General features: G+C 45.2%; 1 protein-coding gene across 10 annotated transcripts in view; it reads left to right on the top strand.

The window, feature by feature from the left end:
- The window catches only part of SPECC1 (sperm antigen with calponin homology and coiled-coil domains 1), a 269,159-nt gene that overhangs the window by 215,816 nt on the left and 33,927 nt on the right, over positions 1-19,416 (top strand). The window contains exon 13 of one of the 10 annotated variants that reach the window (XM_042917314.1): positions 16,417-16,547. The exons of 8 other annotated variants lie outside the window; for them this stretch is intronic. In XM_042917314.1, coding sequence (XP_042773248.1) covers positions 16,417-16,547 — 131 coding nt within the window. Of the gene's footprint in view, positions 1-16,416; positions 16,548-19,271; positions 19,398-19,416 lie in introns of those variants that run through there. One more of the 10 variants, XM_042917315.1, reaches the window with a different exon arrangement.

Genomic DNA, 19,416 nt, shown 5'->3' with positions numbered 1-19,416 from the left:
TCTGAGGCACAGGCTGCCTAGAGAGCCTTGGATCGAAAAGTCACATCTCTGCCTATGAAAAAACCCTTTACGGTTCTGGATCTCAACTTGCCAAAAGCCTGTGCGTTGTGAAAAAATTAGAAACACGGGGGGCACCTGGGTGACTCGGTCTGGTAAGCATTCACTCTTGATTTCAGCTCACGTCATGTTCTTGTGGTTTGTGGGATCGAGCCCCACGTTGTGGGTCAGAAGTCCTGGCGAGCCCAGCTGGGTTCGCTGCTTTGGACATCACAGTGGCAGCTGGGCTCCTCCTTGGAGGCCCTGGGACAGAACCGGCCTTCCCAAGCTGACTGAGTTGACCTAGGGTGTTGGCAGAACGTATCCTTTTATTTTTTTATTTTTTATTTTTTATTTATTTATTTATTTTAACGTTTATTTATTTTTGAGACAGAGAGAGACAGAGCATGAACGGGGGAGGGGCAGAGAGAGAGGGAGACACAGAATCTGAAACAGGCTCCGGGCTCTGAGCCATCAGCACAGAGCCCGACGCGGGGCTGGAACTCACGGACCGTGAGATCGTGACCTGAGCCAAAGTCGGACGCTCAACCGACTGAGCCACCCAGGCGCCCCAGAACGCATCCTTTTAAATTTGCCCCGGGACCTTGGCCACACTGGCCAGGGCATGGCAGGGCCCTGCGAACACAGCCAGGGCGCCACTTGCAGAGATGGGGGTGGCTGTGCCTAGTCACGCTTCTTGGGAGGGACGAGGACTTTGCAGAGATTTACGGCTGAATTCCACACACGTATCAAGAGTGCGTCACAGGCCAGGTCCCTCAGTGAAGGGATGGCAGTGACCATCCTTAGCCGAGCTGAGGTCTTAGGGCTTCAGGACAGAGAGAGAAATGACAAAGGACGCTCCAGCACCCAGCTGGTTGACTTCAGGGCGTCCCCCCTCACAGTGTTCTCTGGGTATTGGTAGGGCCTCAGCGCTCCAACCGCCTTAGTGCTAGAAAGTCCCAGCTGGCCCACAGACACCATGGACAACAGCTTTCATAGTTAGATTTGGACTTGCTAGGGGCCCTGCTGTTTCAAACCCTACAAGGATAGACCTAATGATTCCAGAGCTTTCTGACAAACCAGATGAATCTACCCCACAAATAGGTAAAGAGGGAGAGAGAGAGAGAGAACAATGGGTTATTTATCTCAAGTCTCTTGAATTCATTTACTGCTTCAGTGAACATCCATTTTCTGATAACATATTCTATAGGTTGGTAAGTAAATGCTATTTCCTGTAAACTCTTTCATAAGCTTTGTTGCCAGAGTATGCTTCATAGTTAAAGGCTTGATTCCAGAGAGATTAAACCAGAAACTTCTGATGAATAGTTGAATAACCCCGGGAGCTCCTCACTCCTCAGGAAACTGAAGAAAATAACTTTTCTGACAGTAACAGAAACTCCATGGGTTTAAACTCAAATAAGACCTTTGCCCTTTCCAGACTAGTGTTTTTCTTCACAATGCGTCTGTAGTCACTGGTGTATAAATATCTTTGGACCACCTCTTCCTTATCTTTACTAAGACCACTTAAGTAACATAATTTAATAAGAAAATTAAGTTGTCGACAAGACTGTTTTTTCCCCGGGGCGCCTGGGTGGCTCAGTCGGTTAAGTGCTCGACTTTTGATTTCGGCTCAGGTCATGATCTCACAGTTCATGAGTTCAAGCCCCACCATGGCCTTCGTGCTGACAGTGCTGAGCCTGCTTGAGATGCTCTCTCTCAAAATAAATAAACTTTATTAAAAAAAAAAAAAAAAAAAAAAGGAAGAGTGTTTTTTCCCCAAATCATCCCATTACATAACATTGTGATTCACATTCTATCTTTTAATTCTAACCAAGAATGAGCAAAGTTTGAGGGGCTTCTCATGTCACTTCACAAGCACTGAGGCCAGGGGGTGAGACACAGAGCACCACCTGGGACCTGGTTGTGGCTGCAGGGGCAGGGGTAGTTAAGCCCTGGATACTGCTGTCACCTCAGGAGTCATGTGGCATCGGGCTGAGGCCAGCAGCTCAGGGGGAGGGAGGGGGCTCCCAGCAGTTCTGATCTGAGGCAGTTTCTAGGAGAGCATTGTGGGGACACTTCCAGCTATGACCTGAGACAGCCAGGTCAGTATCGATCAAGGGATGATCAGACTAGTTTTAGTCCAAGGTTGGGAGGCGTGGGGGTCACCAAACTCATTGATTCCTGTATGCATATTCTCAGCAACTGTATACCAAGCACCTGCTGGCTACTGCGTTCAGCGGCCAGGTCTAGACAGACAGCAAAGCGGGACCGACAGCGAAGAGAAGGGCCAGGGCTGGAGGGCACAAGGGTTGTGTGGAGCGGGACAGTGCGGGGTGACTGGGGGCACTCCAGATTCGGAAGGCCTGTCTGAGGAGGGGAACGTACCTTCAGGCCAGAATGACAGGAAGAGCCAGCCCTGTGGAGACGACGTAGAAGGAATCCCAGGCAGGGGGAACAGTTAGCACAGGGGTGGGGGCAGAAGGCAAGCCCGTGCGAGGCTGGGTATGGTGGTGCGCAAGGTACAGCGTGGGTCGGGGCCAGCCTGGAGAGCGGGTCACGGGTTCATTTCAAACGGAAGTGGGGCTCTGGACGGGGACGGGAGTTTAGGCCCAAAAAGAGGGGATGGTAGCTTGGCCTTTGCCGTGCCCCGGGGAGCAGTGGTCACACCTCAAGTCATACACACCTTTGCCCTGGGTGTTCCCTTGCATTCCTCCCTGGTCCCCGAGGGAATTACAATGATGATCTCGTCTTCCCAGAGTTTTGAATACCTTCTCTGTATCACAGGCTCTGACAGCCTTCAATGCTGCAGGTCCTTGAGCTCAATATCATGAACTCCCTGTAAGTTAGTTAATCAATCAATCAATCAATCAATCACTAACAGGCATAATAGTTACAAATAGCCAAAAATTATCTTAAATTTTTTTTAATTAAAAAAAATTTTTTTAATTCATTTTTGAGAGACACACAGAGTGCAAGTGGGGAGGGGTAGAGAGAGGGAAACACAGAATCTGAAGCAGGCTCCAGGCTCTGAGCTGTAAGCACAGAGCCCGATGTGGGGCTTGAACTCATGAACCACGAGCTCATGACCTGAGCCAAAGTCAGATGCTCAACCGACTGAGCCACCCAGGCACCCCTATCTTAAAAATGTTTTAAACTGAGTGTTGTTCAGTCTCACTTACAATCAAAGAAATACAAATTAAAGGAGATGCCATTTCTTGGCTTATCATATTGGAAGACTTTTTTTAAGTGATAAGCTTTACCACTGGTGGGAGGGTAGATGAATGGTGCCTTTTGGGAGGAAAATGTAGCAATGTGTATCAGGAATCTCAAAATCAGTATGCCCTTTAACACAGAAATTATGTTTCTAGGTATTTCTTGCAAGGAAGTGATTGTGGGTGCCTGTGAAAATATAATTTAAAACAAGGTTATTATAGTTTTATTTATTTAAAATCATTATAAAGGATGCCTGGGTTGGCTCAGTTAGTTAAGCGTCCAACTCTGGACTTCGGCTCAGGTCATGATCTCATGGTTTGTGAGTTCAAACCCCGTGTTGGGCTCTGCACTGACAGTGTAGAGCCTGCTTGGGATTCTGTCCCTCTCCCTCTCTCTCTGTTCCTCCCCCACTTGTGCTCTCTCTCTCTTATAATATATAAATAAACTTTAAAAAAAAATAATTTTGATGGGGCGCCTGGGTGGCGCAGTCGGTTAAGCGTCCGACTTCAGCCAGGTCACGATCTCGCGGTCCGTGAGTTCGAGCCCCGCGTCAGGCTCTGGGCTGATGGCTCGGAGCCTGGAGCCTGTTTCCGATTCTGTGTCTCCCTCTCTCTCTGCCCCTCCCCCGTTCATGCTCTGTCTCTCTGTGTCCCAAAAATAAATAAAAAACGTTGGAAAAAAATTAAAAAAAAAAATAATAATTTTGAAACAACTGGAGGTGATACAAATTTCTGATGAGATGAATCAATTAAATAGATTATAGTATGTGTGTACAATGGAATATTATAAATCCTTTAAAATCATGCTTTGGGCAATATATTTAAAGGCACTGGAAAAAATATGCATGCTACATTAAGTAAAAAATCAGATTCTAAAAGTCTGCCTGGTATGATTCCAATTCTATCAAAAGAAATTTATACAAATGTTATATAAATGTTAACAGTGAGTATCTCTGGCTAAATACTAAAATTTATTCATGCTTTCCCGTAGTGTTTCGTTTTCTACAATGAGCATGTAAATTTTTAACAAAGATTTATTTTTAAGATTGTATCTTTTTAAAGAAAGAAGCCAGATGCAAAAAAAAACCCCTCATATGATTCTGTGTATATGAAATGTCCAGAGTAGGCAAATTCATAGAGTCAGAAAGCAGATTAGTGGCTGCCAGGGTTGCGGGGATGGGAATCGGGAGTGACTAGGCACAGGCTTCCTTTTGGGACTGATGAAAATGTTCCAGAATTAGATAGTAGTGGTTCTTACACAACCTCGTGAATATACTAAAAGCTACTGAATTGGACATTTTCAAAAAGGTAACTTTATGGTATGCGAATTACATCTCAATAAAGCTATTTTTTTTTTAATTTTTTTTTTTTAACGTTTATTTATTTTTGAGACAGAGAGAGACAGAGCATGAACGGGGGAGGGGCAGAGAGAGAGGGAGACACAGAATCGGAAGCAGGCTCCAGGCTCTGAGCCATCAGCCCAGAGCCCGACGCGGGGCTTGAACTCACGGACCGCGAGATCGTGACCTGAGCTGAAGTCGGATGCCCAACCGACTGCGCCACCCAGGCGCCCCTATTATTTATTTTTTAAGTGGCAATAAGAAAAGCTTGAGTGGGGCATCAGGGAGATGATTGGTAAGGAATAGGTAAGCGTACATAGGAAACTGGAATTTAAATTTTAGATCTGATCAAATATAACTTTAAAAAACCTACCCATGGCGGGCGCCTGGGTGGCTCGGTCGGTTGAGCATCTGACTTTGGCTGAAGTCATGAGCTCGCAGTTCATGAGTTCGAGCCCCATGTTGGGCTCTGTGCTGACAGCTCAGAACCTGGAGCCTACTTTGGATTCTGTGTCTCCCTCTCTCTCTGCCCCTCCCCTGTTCATGCTGTCTCTCCATCTCTCTCAAAGATAAACATTCAAACAAACAAACAAACAAAAAACTACCGTGGGTGCCTGGGTGGCTCAGTCGGTTAAGCGTCCGACTTTGGCTCAGGTCATGATCTCATGGTTCATGAGTTTGAGCCCCTCGTGGGACTCTGTGCTGACAGCTCAGAGCCTGGAACCTGCTTCCAATTTGTGTCTCCTCTCTCTGCCCCTCCCCTACTCATGCTCTGTCTCTCTCTCCTTCAAAAATAAATAAACATTGAAAAAATATATTTAAAAAAACATATCCAAGTACTACCTTATATATTAAAAATTAAAATAAAACAATACAGTAAAACACAGGGACGCAAGGTATTCATACTCTAGTTTTTATATGGGAGGTGGGACTCAGATATTCACTTTATTGTTATGATTCATAAACCCAATATATTCTTTGTATCAAACGTATATAATTTGGGGGTGAAAGTCTGAGGGAAAAGGCCATATGGTTTTATTATATTTATTATATTATATTTATTATTTATATATAATTAAACCAGATCCTTTCTGAGAAAAAATTTTAAGTGGAAGAACACCTGAGGAATTACAGCATAAAAAAATGAGCTGAGCTGAGAGGGGCCTGTAGGGTAGGGTTGGTTCCATTCACATCTCTCCCGTGTCATTTCAAAACCATGTGACAGTTAGCAAGTCAATGAAGAAAACAAAACACTGCACATCTTTTTTTTTTTTAAGTTTATTTTATTTTGAGAGAGAGGGGAAGGGACAGAGAGAGAGAGAGAGAGAGAGAGAGAATCCCAAGCAGGCTCTGTCTGCACTGTCAGCACAGAGCCTGACGTGGGCTCAAACCCATGAACCATGCTTAGGCTTCTCTCTCTCTCTTCTCTCTCTGCCCCCCACCAAACAAATAAATTAATTTTAAAAAAGTAAAGTGAACATTTTGTATCATCAGAGCTTTTGCCATTTGAGGTAGTAATAATGTAGGTCTGATCCTGTAATACCAGATTTAAGCTTCAAACTCAGATTGGTGTGGTGTCAACAACGACCGAGGGGCCAAATCTAGCCCACCACATGTTGGGGTTTTTTTTGTTTTTTTTTTTTTAACGTTTATTTATTTTTGAGACAGAGAGAGACAGAGCATGAACGGGGGAGGGTCAGAGAGAGAGGGAGACACAGAATCGGAAACAGGCTCCAGGCTCTGAGCCATCAGCACAAAGCCCGACGCGGGGCTTGAACTCACGAACTGGGAGATCATGACCTGAGCCGAAGTCGGACGCTTAACTGACTGAGCCACCCAGGCGCCCCACCACCACATGTTTTTGTAAGTAAAGTTTTATTGGAACACAGTCACAGCCATTCATTTACATATTGCCCATAACCCCTTTTGTGCTAAACTGCAGAGTTGAGTAGTTACAGTAGAGCCCTTTTGGCTGTATGACATAGTAATCAAAATTATTTATTATCTGGCCCTTTACAGAAGTTGGCTAACCCCTTCCTTAGCGACAGAGGTACACAAGTATCTTCTGTTATTGAACACGTGTTTGGTTCTTGCATTTCAGATGGCAAGAAGCAAATGTTAGATAACGAGAGACTTACTTGAGAACTTAATCTGAATCTGTGCAGTTTCGAAATTTGTATCACGAGAGTTCAGCTAGTGAGGGATATAGCTGTGGGATCGTGAAGGCACAGATATCTTTGAACCTGTTTTTAACCCATGAGCTAGGAGCTATATGTTTTTCTCTGTTGGAGAAAAAAGCGATCTCTGTGTTGTCTAAAACAAATCTCATTTTGCATCTGGAGAGAACACCCACATTGCCAGCAACTTCTGTTTTTCTGTCTCTGAGTTCCCACAGACAAGCGCTAACATATGCTTATCCAATAGCAAGCAGCCTGTGAAATAATCAGGCCATTTGGAGCTCTGTTTGTTGTTTTCTTTTTTGAGATAGGTCTCTTGAGGGCTACATGCGCAATTCAAAGAACGTTACAATGCTTTGATTTATTTATTGTCATCAAAGTGGTTCTTTTCCTGACTTCATTATAAAGATAGATTCTCCATGGAAGACGAATGTCATTATTGGCCTCTACTCTTTTGACGGCCTTTTTTCACCCAGTGTCTCTGCTTATGCAGCTGTTTATGAGACATGGTGATTTGTGAGGACGTTTTAAAGGGCATCAGGCATTGTCTTACAACCTGAGGCAACAGTAGAACCTGTGTGAATAATGAAGATGAAAGGCTTTATTTCCCAGGTTGTGGTGGACATACATTCAACTCCCAGCAATCCATATTTCCCGGGGTTTTATCTCATGAGCCAGCATGGCTGGAAGCTCCCCTTTCTACTCTCATTTGTGTGTGCATGCAGATATAGGAAATCTTAAGTAATAAAAACTGTTTTCTGAGCAAAACCCTAAAGGGTGTTGTACAGATACCGTGAGATTGTTTGCACAGCAGATGGGGAGGGACTTGTTCCACCTTCATTGACAGGGATAACAGAGAAGCAGCCGTGATCACTGCTGACTGGTCCAAGGGAGGGCACCCAACCTAACCTAGGCCAGTCAGCCTGTCCCCAGGAGTTTGGAATAGAACTAAGAGGAAGATTACTCTACGAACTCCATGTCGTCAGCCACCATGTTTTTACCTCTGTGCAGAGAAGAGCCAACGTAACAGGCCTGCCGTGGCTGTGCCTGCAAAGGCTGCTTACGAGGTTGGCCCTTAATTTGCGTCTGGTAACTTGGATTTTGGGAGACTTCTCACCGTTCCCAGAACTGATAAGAGAGGCTCAGAAACCACTGTGGTTTCTGCCCAGCACCTGCCTTCCTGCGGGGAGTCTGGAGTTGTTGTTGTGTGCTAGGCAGAGGGCGCCCATGTGACCAGCCCCCAGTGAAAACCCTGAGTCTCCAGTGAGCCTCCTTGGTGGACAGCACCTCCTGTGTGTTGTCACAAGTCATTGCGGGGGAGTTAAGCATGTCCTGTGACTCCACCGGAAGAGGACTCTTGAAAGCTGGCACCTCGTTTCCTCCAGACTTCGCCTCACGTGGCTTTTACCTTTGTTGATTTCGCTTTGTATCCTTCCGTGGCAATAAATCCATGCATGGTAGTAAATCTGTGAATGGCCTGGGAATGTGGCTACATCCTGATTGCTCTGAGTCCCCCTGCCAGTCACTGAACCTGACCTGGAGGTGGTCTTGGAGACCCCTCCCACAGCCACACTGACCAGGAAAGAAGTGGAGGAAGCCTTGTAGAGACAGAACTTAATAAATGCATGGGGAGAATGCCAGGTAGTAGAACAGAGATGTGGCACCTTCCAGGCTCCTGATTCCAGGTGCCTGTCAAGGCTCAGTGGCATCCTTTCAGATATCCTTAGTTTCTGTGAAACCTTAAAATCCTTAGAACAGATTTCCGCTTTTCTTAAATTAGTTCCGGTTGGACTTTGTTGCTTAAGGATCAAAAGGATTATACCTGATCATACAAAGGATCGTACAAAAGAATCGTAACTGATCTCTTTTACTTGGGTATTTTCTGAATATTTGCACTAAGCATTTATTCCTTTTATTATTAGAAATAAATGGTGTTATTTGGTTTATTCCTTACATGTATCTTTTCAATTAAAAAAAACGAATGCTAATTCTTGGGGGGGGAATTAAATGTTATATTGTGTATAAATAGTGACGTAATTCCTACCCTGTTGTTCAACTCTGCTCTTTTAAAAGTATCATTTTTAATAACAGGTTGATATGTTTCTTTAAATCGAGGTTTCTCAGCCTTGGTACTTTTGATATTTTAGGCCAGATAATTCTTTGTTGTGGGGGCTGTCCTGTGCATTGTCGGATTTTAGCTATATCCTTGGTCTCTACCCAGTAGATGCCATTGTACTCTCCCGGCTGAGACAATCAAAAATGTCACCAGATATTGACAAATGTCCCCCACCAGGGGAAGGAGGGGAAGGATCGTCTCTGGTTGAGAACCACTGCCTTGAATATACAAATACATGTATTGAAACTTTACAAAAAATAGAATCATACGTTGATATGTGATGAGTGCTTCCAGTTTATATGTTGTGGTCATCCTTCTGTTAGCACATATACAGCTATTTTATTATTTGTAGCACCTGCATGGATTTTCTTTATATGCATAAGCAATACTTTATCTAGTGTCCTGTTGATAGACCTTAAAGTTCCTTGCCACATTATCGATCTGAATTTCCATCTGAATCCATTCCAGGTGCTTTATTTGTTTTTCGACTTTTTAATGTTTATTTATTTTTGAGAGAGAGACAGTATGAGCAGGGAAGGAGCAGAGAGAGAAGGAGACACAGAATCCGAAGCAGGCTCCAGGCTCTGAGCTGTCAGCACAGAGCCCGAAGCGGGGCTTCGAACTCCCCAACTGTGAGATCGTGACCTGGGCCGAAGTCAGATGCTTAACCGACTGAGCCACCCAGGTGCCCCACTCCAGCTATTTTAAACAGAAAAATGTATTCGGTAAGGGTAGACAGCTCACAGAAGTCTTAGGAGTTTTAAAGAAACGTACGCTAGGCTGGAATTCTAGGGATAACTCCCGAAGTCTCCACGTCAGATCTGGCCTGCCAAGGAGACTGCATTCATCATCAGGAAGGTGTAGAATCAGGAATCTGTTCCCTGACTTATTCACTCCAGGATCAAGCCACCTCTCCTATAGTCTGGAAAAGTGAACTGGGTGCCCCGACCTCGCCTCCTTCCCCATGTGACTCACTTACAGGTCCATTTCGTGCAAGTGCCTGGGATTGTCAGAACCTAAATCACGTCCGGAACACTGGCTGCAGGAGTGTCTTGGAAATACACTTTTCAGGGGCCCCTGGGTGGCTCAGTTGGTTAAGCGTCCAACTTCAGCTCAGGTCATGATCTCACAGTTCGTGAGTTCGAGCCCCGCATCTGGCTCTGTGCTGACAGCTCGGAGCCTGGAGCCTGCTTCGGATTCTGTGTTTCCCTCTCTTTCTGCCCCTCCCCACTCATGCTCTGTCTCTCTGTCTGAAAAATAAATAAAACATTAGAAGAAAGAAAGGAAGAAAGAAAAAGAAAGAGAGAGAAAGGCACGTTTCAGCTTTCTGGCTCCTACACAGGGTTTAGAAGATTGTCGATCAAAGCAGTCCATAATGTCTGTCCTGTCACCCATCCTTAGAAATAGTACCACGAGGACATCAGTGAAAACGGGGAGGTAAGGAAATCCAAGACTCCCTCCCTCTACAAATGCAATAAATCAGGTGGCAAAAAAACCCCGTCAGAACCAGCCTTTTCATAACCCTGGGATGTAGTCAAAAACTTGTAACAGCCAAGGGATCGCCTAATGAAAGGGGGGAGAAAAAACTACAGAGACTCTGTAAGAGAGCTCTGTGCCCTTTTAACTTCCTGTTACCACCCTCTGCCTCGTGGCTCTGCAGTAGCCTTGCAGATGGTGGCCAGCGTCTTCCCGTCTTCCAGGAACTGCCAGTGGTGTTTGGCCCTGTCTGATGGTTCCCTAAAGGATCAGCTCCAGGGTTTGCCTTTGTTTTGCCTGCACAGGAGCTTCCCCTGGGCAGAGGTGGCTCCCCAGGCAGCATTTTCCAAGAGCACTTAAAAGATCAGGTATTAGGGGCGCCTGGGTGGCTCAGTCGGTTGAGCGTCCGACTTCGGCTCAGGTCACGATCTCGCGGTCCGTGAGTTCGAGCCCCGCGTCGGGCTCTGGGCTGATGGCTCAGAGCCTGGAGCCTGTTTCCGATTCTGTGTCTCCCTCTCTCTCTGCCCCTCCCCCGTTCATGCTTTGTCTCTCTCTGTCTCAAAAATAAACGTTAAAAAATTAAAAAAATAAAATAAAAGATCAGGTATTAGCTGCTGCCTCCTGAGTAACCGGGAGCGGTTGGGACAGTGAAGACAGACGGAAAAGCCTGAGAAGAGAGTAGGGGAAGGGAGGTATGTGGGGGGAAGAGGGCAGTGAAAAGCACTCAACGCATTCCCCAGAATCTAGAAGGACCCAGAAAAGACCCGACGAGTCCCAAAGCTCTGACCCCAGGCTCCGCGCAAACAGGAAGGGAAGGCAAAGGCAGAGTTGTGAGCCTCTGAAAGAGTGTCTGTCACCGAGCCAGGCTGCAAAGGCTGCGAGACGTTTTCTCCCAGGCCGCGAATGAAATCTGTCGCATCGTTAGCCAGTCACTAAACTAGCAAAGCAGAGACTTCGGTGGCCACCCTTGACAAAGAACCCAGACTTCACAAAATTAGTTCAGAAGAGTCACCAAACAAACACCAGCGCAGACTAACAGTAAACCCTGTGGAGGGAAGAGAGACTGGCTTCTAGAGTCGTCACATTGGAATACCCAAAATGCCAGTTTTCAACAAAGAAGTTACAGGTATGCCGAGAAACAAAGTTTTGGCCCACTCATAAGGGAAAAAAAAAAGTGGGAACTGTCCCTGAGGAGGCCCAGACACTGGACCTCCCGGATGAAGACTTGAAACGAACGGTCTTAAATGTGCTCAGGATGCTCACGGGGGACCACGGTCAAGAACTACAGGAAGTCAGAAACAGGATCTGTGAACAAAGTGATCCATGAACTCCAGAAGCTTGTAGAACTTCTGGTTGTCCTCAGCTTTCAAACATTTCAGGGTGATATGCCTCGATGTGGGTCTTTCTTTTTTTCCACCATGCTGAGTACCCCTTGTACCCTTTCAATAAGATAATTCATGTTCTTATTTTCCTGAATTATTTTTTGTGGTAATTTTCTTCCTTTTCTACTTTCTTCTCCTGGTATTCCTCCTAGCCTGGTCTCCTAGTTATCATATCCCTTTTCACCTTTCTTCCATCTCTTTGTTTCACAGGTTACTGAGGGACTTCTTAATATAATGTCCTAAAATCTCTCAAATGTTTCATTTGTGCATTGTAATTTTTTTGCATCATTTCAACTGTTAAAACCTTTAACTGTGTAAAATACACATAAGATTTACCATCTTAACCATTTTTTAGAAAATGTTTACTCATATTTGAGAGAGAGAGAGGGAGGGGCAGAGAGAGGGGGATCGAGGATCCAAACCGGGCTCTACACTGACAGAGTTGAACCCCGGGCTCAAACTCACGAACCCCGAGATCATGATCTGAGCTGAAGTCGGATGCTTAACTGACCGAGCCACCCAGGCGCCCCTCAGAGCTCTTTATACATTAAAATATTAACCTTTATCTGTCACAGGGAACTCCAGATCATCGTTTTTAAACATTTAAATCTTTTTTCTTTTGAAGCTTGTGTTTGTTTTACTAGGTAGCACTGTAACTTTTTTTCTAAGTGGATGGCCATTTGGCTTAGCATCTTTTTTATTTTTTTATTTAAATTCAAGTTAGTTAACATACAGTGTAGTCTTGCCTTCAGGAATAGATGCCTGTGATTCATCTCTTACGTATGACACCCTGTGCTCATCCCGAAAAGTGCCCGAAAAGTGCCCTTCTGAATTCGCTCACCCATTTAACCCCTCCCCCCACCCACATCCCCTCCAGCAGCCCTCAGTTTGTTCTCTGTATTTAAGTGTCTCTTATAGTTTGCCTCCCTGTCTGTTTTTACCTTATTTTTCCTTCTCTCCCCTTACGTTCATCTGTTGAATTTCTCAAATTCCACATATGAGTGAAATTATATGGTATCTGTCTTTCTCTGACTTCTTTGGCTTAGCACAATACCCTCCAGTTCCATCCACATTGTTGCAAATTCTTTTATTTTTTTAAATTTTTTTAACGTTTATTTATCGTTGAGAGAGAGAGCGTGCAAGCAGGGGAAGGGCAGAGAAAGAGGGAGACACAGAATCTGAAGCAGGCTCCAGGCTCTGAGCTGTCAGCACAGAGCCCGACGCGGGGCTCGAACTCACGAAAGGTAAGATTATGTATGACCTGAGCCAAAGTTGGATGCTTAACCGACTAAGCCACCAAGGCACCCCCCTTTTTTTTTTAAATTTTTTAAAATTAAGATGTTGGATATTCTTGTCTTATTTTCCATTCACAATAGTATTGCACCTTTAAATATATTTTTGCATTGTTACCTAATAAATACTCTCTCAGCTAAAGGGAGCTTAGTTCTGTTGTGAGTTTACTGAGTTGTTTTTTTTTTTTTACTTAGTTTTTTTAACATTTATTCATTTTTAAGAGTGAGGGAGACAGAGCATGAGTGGAGGAGGGGCAGAGAGAATGGGAGAATCAGAAGTAGGCTCCAAGCTCTGAGCTGTCAGCACAGAGCCCGATGGGGGCCGATGGGGACTTGAACTCATGGATCGTGAGATCATGACCTGAGCTGAAGTTGGATGCCTAACCGACTGAGCCACCCACGTGCCCCAGAGATTTTTTTTTTTTTAATCCAGAAATAGGTAAGAATTGCATCAAATCCCTTTTTGGCATTTGTTGAGCAATACATAAGGTGTTTTCTCTTTTAATCCACTTATATAATTAACATAAATATTATATTATGTAACAGATTTCCTAGTGGCGGAAACATTCCTATATTCCTGGGGCCAAAATTCCAACTTAGTTGTGGAATGTGGTGTATAATATGGTATATTACTCCTGGGGGAAATTGCTGCTTAATTATGGTCCCTCATATTTTTTATATTCTGTTACTGATAAAGGGACTTTTGGCTTGTTGTTGCCTGGCTTAACTATAAATGAAGTTTTATGTTAATCAGATCTGGTTTTTTGTTAAGATGTCAGTGAGCACTAAAACCGTGTACATGGCCAAAAAATGCAGTGGGTATTTTTCTGCCTTCTCCAGTAGGGTTGGTGACAATTTTCAGCCAGAAGGAACTGGAATATACTCTGGAGTATAGGACAGATCCACACAAGACTCTGACATTCCTTCTGACAAATGAGAACCCAGGGTGTTCTGAAATTTTGTTGGGTCCAAGTTGGGGAAACCTCTCGTTTAGAAGTTGCAAGTCTAGGGGCGCTTGGGTGGCTCAGTCGGTTCAGTGTCCCGACTTCAGCTCAGGTCATCATCTCTAGGCTCGTGGGTTTGAGCTCCGCATCACCTGAGAGCCTGGACCTGGTGGGATTGTGTGTCTCCCTCTCTCTCTCTGCTTCTCCCCCACTTGCACTCTTTCTCAAAAACCAAATAAACATTAAAAGAAAATTTTTAAAAAGAAGTTGCAAGTCTCATGTTCCCCGAAAGTGGAGGCCTAGGTTTTTCCCTGGGACTGAATGCTCTTTCCCTTTGGTAAAAGCCCTCCACGAGGACCTTTTCGTCGCACCAATAAATGTAGAGTCTCCCTACGTGATCTGAGGGGGACCTTGTAAATGGGCTGGAACTGTGGGCACTGGAGAGTATCCTTCACTGTCCAGCACTGATTTGTTGAATTCTAAATGAGCTGTGCTCTTACTCCGATTATAGTTTTTGTCAAAATCTTTGACTTCTAAGAGCTCTTACATTAGATACTTGGATACCAGACTAAGGGTTCATCACTCTTGTATCTTTTTTTTTTTTTTTTACTCTTGTATCTTCTTAATCTGTTTATCTTTTATTTCGGTTAAACCTTCTGACCTAAAGGTTTTCAGTTTATGGTAATCATATACTGTTCCCGTTTCTGCTCAGTTTTTATTTGCCTGGCGTCTTGTAATTCCTTTGTTGTCGATCCTTCTTATCCACGTGCTTTAAGTGTATTTCTTAGTGTAGCTTTATACGTAATTTGAAAATTCCTCTAATAGAGACATTTAGCCCATTCTCCTTTTCTTGTGGCTTACTAGTACGTATTTATTCTTATTCTCGTTACCTTATGTTTTCAGTATACTTTTCCTACAGGATTTCTTTCTCCCAATTTCCAGTCACCTAGCCACGTGTGTCCTAAAGTGTGCGGGTCGAAAAGGTGGAAAAAGGCCTGAGAATCTGAGTAGCTTATTCTGGTAATCATGTGAAAATTAAAGCTAAGGGGCGCTTGGGCGGCTCAGTTGGGTGAGCGTCTGACTTTGGCTCAAGTCATGATCTCACAGTTCATGAGTTCGAGCCCCACGTCGGGCTCTGTGCTGACAGCTCGGAGCCTGGAGCCTGCTTCAGATTCTGTGTCTCCCTCTCTCTCTGCCCCTCCCCCCACCCATGCTCTGTCTGTCTCTCTCAAAAATAAACAAACATTAAAAAAAAATTTTTTTTAGAAAGCTGGGGTGAGGAGAGAGCCCACCTGACAGTGTCAGATTTCCTGTCACATAAGCACCAGTTCGGGCCGCGCGGCTTCTGCAAGATGGGCAGAGCCCCCTCTCCCACAGCACTGGGGTTCCCTGGGACAAAATGATGGCGACAGCACAGCCAAGCAGAACCACCAAACAGGGATTTGAAGGAATACCTGGGAACTTTTCACTTACACTGGGCTCGTTACCTAGCAATTCGCTAAGTAGAACAGGATAGTTCTGAAAGTACTCTTTAATTACAGGGGGAAGATTCACTGTTGTCCAGTGGAATCCACTTAGCTGCTTTTATTGGTGTTTGTGGGAAGATGGGCACTGAGCGATCTGTCCCCTCTGTTCTTTTGTCATTCCTGTCATCCTTGACCTCTTTTTGGGGTAAAATACGCATCACAGGAAATTTGCCATTTTAACCATTTTTAAGTGGCCGTGGCGCGTTGGACATTGTCATGCAGCCATTGTCACCGTCCATCCACAGAACTTGTTCATCTTCCCCAGCTGAATCCCTGCACAATTAAATACGAATTCCCCGTCCCCCAGCCCCTGGTAAGCTCTGTTCTACTTTCTGTCTCCGTGCGTTTGCCCACGAGCGGTACCTCACAGGCGTGCAGTCATCCAGCCTCTGTTCTTCTGGGTCTGAAATTAATATTTCACCTTACATAATGCCCTCGAGGTTCATCCGTGTTGTAACCTAGGTCATTCATCCTGCGTCTGCATCCATCCATCTTCCCCGTGGGTGAACTCACAGCAGGGGTACATCCGTCTCCCAGAATCACAGCTCTGGGAGACCCTTACCACCCTTTAATGGCCCTGCAGCTGACTGAATGAGACCCATGTGTGTGGGAGGATTGGCCTTTTCTTTTTTTTATATGTGTATTTTTATTTTTATTTTTATTTTTATGTTTACAGTGTATTTATTTGTGAGAGAAAGAGCAGGGGCAGAGAGAATGAGAGAGAGAATATCCCAAGCAGGCTCTGCATTGTCAGCCCAGAGCCCAATGCAGGGCTCGAACTCATGAACCATGAGATCATGACCTGAGCCGACACCAAGGGTTGGATGCTTAACTGACTGAGCCACCCAGGTGCCCCAGGATCAGCCTGAATCAACGTGAATATTTAGCTGTTTTGTTTTCCCTCCCTTTTCTCAGACGTCTGGAATGTCGTCCACCCCATCCCCCATACCAGAAACCGGGAGTTTAAATCCTCTGTGTCATGAGGAAAAGGAAAGAGCGTTTTGGTCACCAGGGGTTTGGGCTGCCGAGCTCTGTAAGTCAAAAAGGTCCGTGTTGAAGGACTAGAGACGGAGGGTAGGGGGGTTGGGGGATGGTTGGAGTGGAGGCTGGGTGGGTGTGGGTCGGGAGGGAGAGCAGAGACCCACATGCCCGTGAGGGGAGTGGCCACTGCTCAGAGGCCTGGCTGCAGGGTGCACCCGGAAGCCCAAAAACCCAAGCGTAGGGCTCAGCTCGGCCACCCTGCAGGCTGAGAGACCCACATCCTGCCAGCTCCAACCTGCTGAATTCCTGTGAGATACAGGAGAGAATGAGGTGGGCTTTCAGAGACAGCATTACACTCCAGTGAAGCGCTCTTGACAGGAGTTAGCTGAGCCTTCTGGTTGTATAGGATCCTTTGAAGGAAACATCTGCAGTCAAACATTGCCAGCTCGCACATTTTTTTTAATTCGAATAGAAATGTTGGATGTCCTGCCGGCTTCAGAAAGTAAAAGTAAAAGCGTGATTTTCAAAATAAAATGTTGTAAGAATGTTTCCTCTAGGAGCGCCTGGGTGGCTCGGTGAGTTGAGCATCCGTCCGACTTGGGCTCGGGTCATGATCTTGTGGTTTGTGGGTTCGAGCCCCTTGTTAGGCTCTGTGCTGACAGCTAGGAGCCTGGAGCCTGCTCCGGATTCTGTGTCTCCCCAGCTATCTGCCTCTCCTCCACTCAGCCCTGTCTGTTTCTCTCTCTCTCTCTCTCTCTCAAAAATGAATAAACATTAAAAAAAAAAAATTTCCTCCTGCTGTGGATTGAGGTTGATTTAAAGTGCCTTTGTCCCTTCTCCTCCCTGTGGATCGTTTGTCCTGCCCCAGGGCCTCTGCAGATCAAATACGCCAGCAGCTGGTGTTCTAGCCCAGCACCATCCAACACCAAAAGCCATTATCTTGCCATCATTAAGAGAGACGAGGCCTTGCTGTTTGCCGCTGTTCCAACTCTCGATCCCCCAGGACGGCATGGAAGTCTATTTAGATAATAACAGTCCCAAGCGAATCTGCACTGAGTATTTTTTCCGTTCTCTTATTTATGAAATGTTCAGCTGGGAAAAAGAAATAGTCTAGCCACAGAAGCTTATGATGTTAGAGGCTGAATTCAGTCTTTCTGGGAATAAGGGGTGAAGATTGTCTAGTATAAATTAAACTTGATCGTGGAACAGAATTCCTTAGAACAAATCGTTTAGTTATTATGTAATATTTTCTTCGTAAGCACATCCAAAAATACAGAAGTGCTGTTTCCCTTTTTTTAAAAAAAAAAAAAAAAAAAAAAGTTCTTCCTTACTAAAAATACTCTGTTTGGAGTGCTAGGGCATCAGAGTGTGGACAAAATCATGTTGTTCTCCGGAACTTTGTGGACTCTGATGAATGTATAGGGACGTAGTCACTCACACGTTGTGAGGTGCAGGAAGCATAAAGTGGAAGGATCTCTCTCAGAGCGATTGGGCAGAAGACCGGAAACAACTTAAAACAGACTGTCGTATCCATCCATATGACAGACCCATAACGGATAGTCAATAGTGATGAAAAGCGAGCTCTTTACTGAATAGTTACCATGAAGCAGACATTTTTATAAGTGCTTTCCGTGTTGTTTGTGTGTTTAACCTTGACTAGAATCCTGTAAGGTATTCCTTTTCCACATCCACTTTAAGGATACAGAAACTAAAACACAGAGAGCTTAAGTAATTGCGCACGGTCACACAGCTCCTCAGTGACGGGGCTCCGGGCTTCAGAATCCGATCTCCGTCTCTGCACTGTAACTGTTTCTACACGTGTCGTGAAAGGGCCTCTGTCTACAGGCTTTAGTAAGTGGGTACAGAATGGTGTGCGTCACGTGCTACCCTTTGCATAAAAAGGGGGAAATACATATACACGTTTGTGTAAGTGCAGCCCAGTGCTGTCCGATAGAACTTTCTGTGACGGTGAGAAGGTTCTAGACCTGCACCGTCCAATACGGTAGTCACTGGCCAGCCACTTGTGGATCTTGAGCAATTGAAAGGTGGCTAATGTGACTGAGACACTGAATTTTAAGTGTTATTCCATTTTGGGGCACCTGGGTGGCTCAGTCAGTTACGCTCGGCTCAGGTCGTCAGGACGTCGGCTCAGGTCATGATCTGGCAGTTTGTGAGTTTGAGCCCCGCGTCGGGCTCTCTGCTGTCAGTGCAGAGACAGTGGATCCTCTGTCTGCCTCTCTCTGCCTCTCCGGCATGCTTGCTCTCCCTCTCTCTCTCTCTCCTCTCTCTCTCTCTCTCTCTCTCTCTCAAAAATAAACATTTTTTTAAAAAAAAAACTTTATTCAGTTTTAACCAATTTAGCCACATGTGACTAGTGGCTATTGTATTGGACAGTGCAAGATAGGATATTCACAGAAGGACACAAAAGGAGCTGGTAAGAAATCGTTTAGTCTTACAGCGTTCACTCTCTACCTTTATAAAAACCTTCCACAGAAAGGTTTAGCTGGAAGAGCAGGTCCCACGGCTGATGATCATTTCACAACCACTGTTAGGATCTAACCAGTTCGCTGGAAAGAGGAGGAAACTAGAAGCCAGAAAGTCATTTGTCTAAAGTCACAGTCACATAGCTGCTTTTGTGACAGAGAGAGAGAGCCAGGCCTAGGAGCCGGTCAGCGTTTGGATTTGTTCTTTTGAGTCATGCACGTTTTGGTTTGCCAGGGCTCATTCAGTCTGAGTATCAGCTCAAAAAAACAGAAAACAAAACAGACCTGTGTCTCCTGTGTTCTCAGAACTCCGTGGGAGTCCTGTGTATGACCTGTTCACTCTCGGCAGCCCAGACCACATCAGGCCTCCTCCGCAGCCCAGACTCACCGCTTGCCTCGCCCTGCCTGCTCCACTGACTGTGGTGAACCATTCGGGACCAGGGACCACGCC

Source organism: Panthera leo, chromosome E1 (assembly GCF_018350215.1).
Source record: "Panthera leo isolate Ple1 chromosome E1, P.leo_Ple1_pat1.1, whole genome shotgun sequence".
NCBI lineage: Eukaryota > Metazoa > Chordata > Mammalia > Carnivora > Felidae > Panthera > Panthera leo.
The sequence above is the reverse complement of the archived record's forward strand: the minus strand, read 5'-3'. Positions and strand labels throughout refer to the sequence as shown.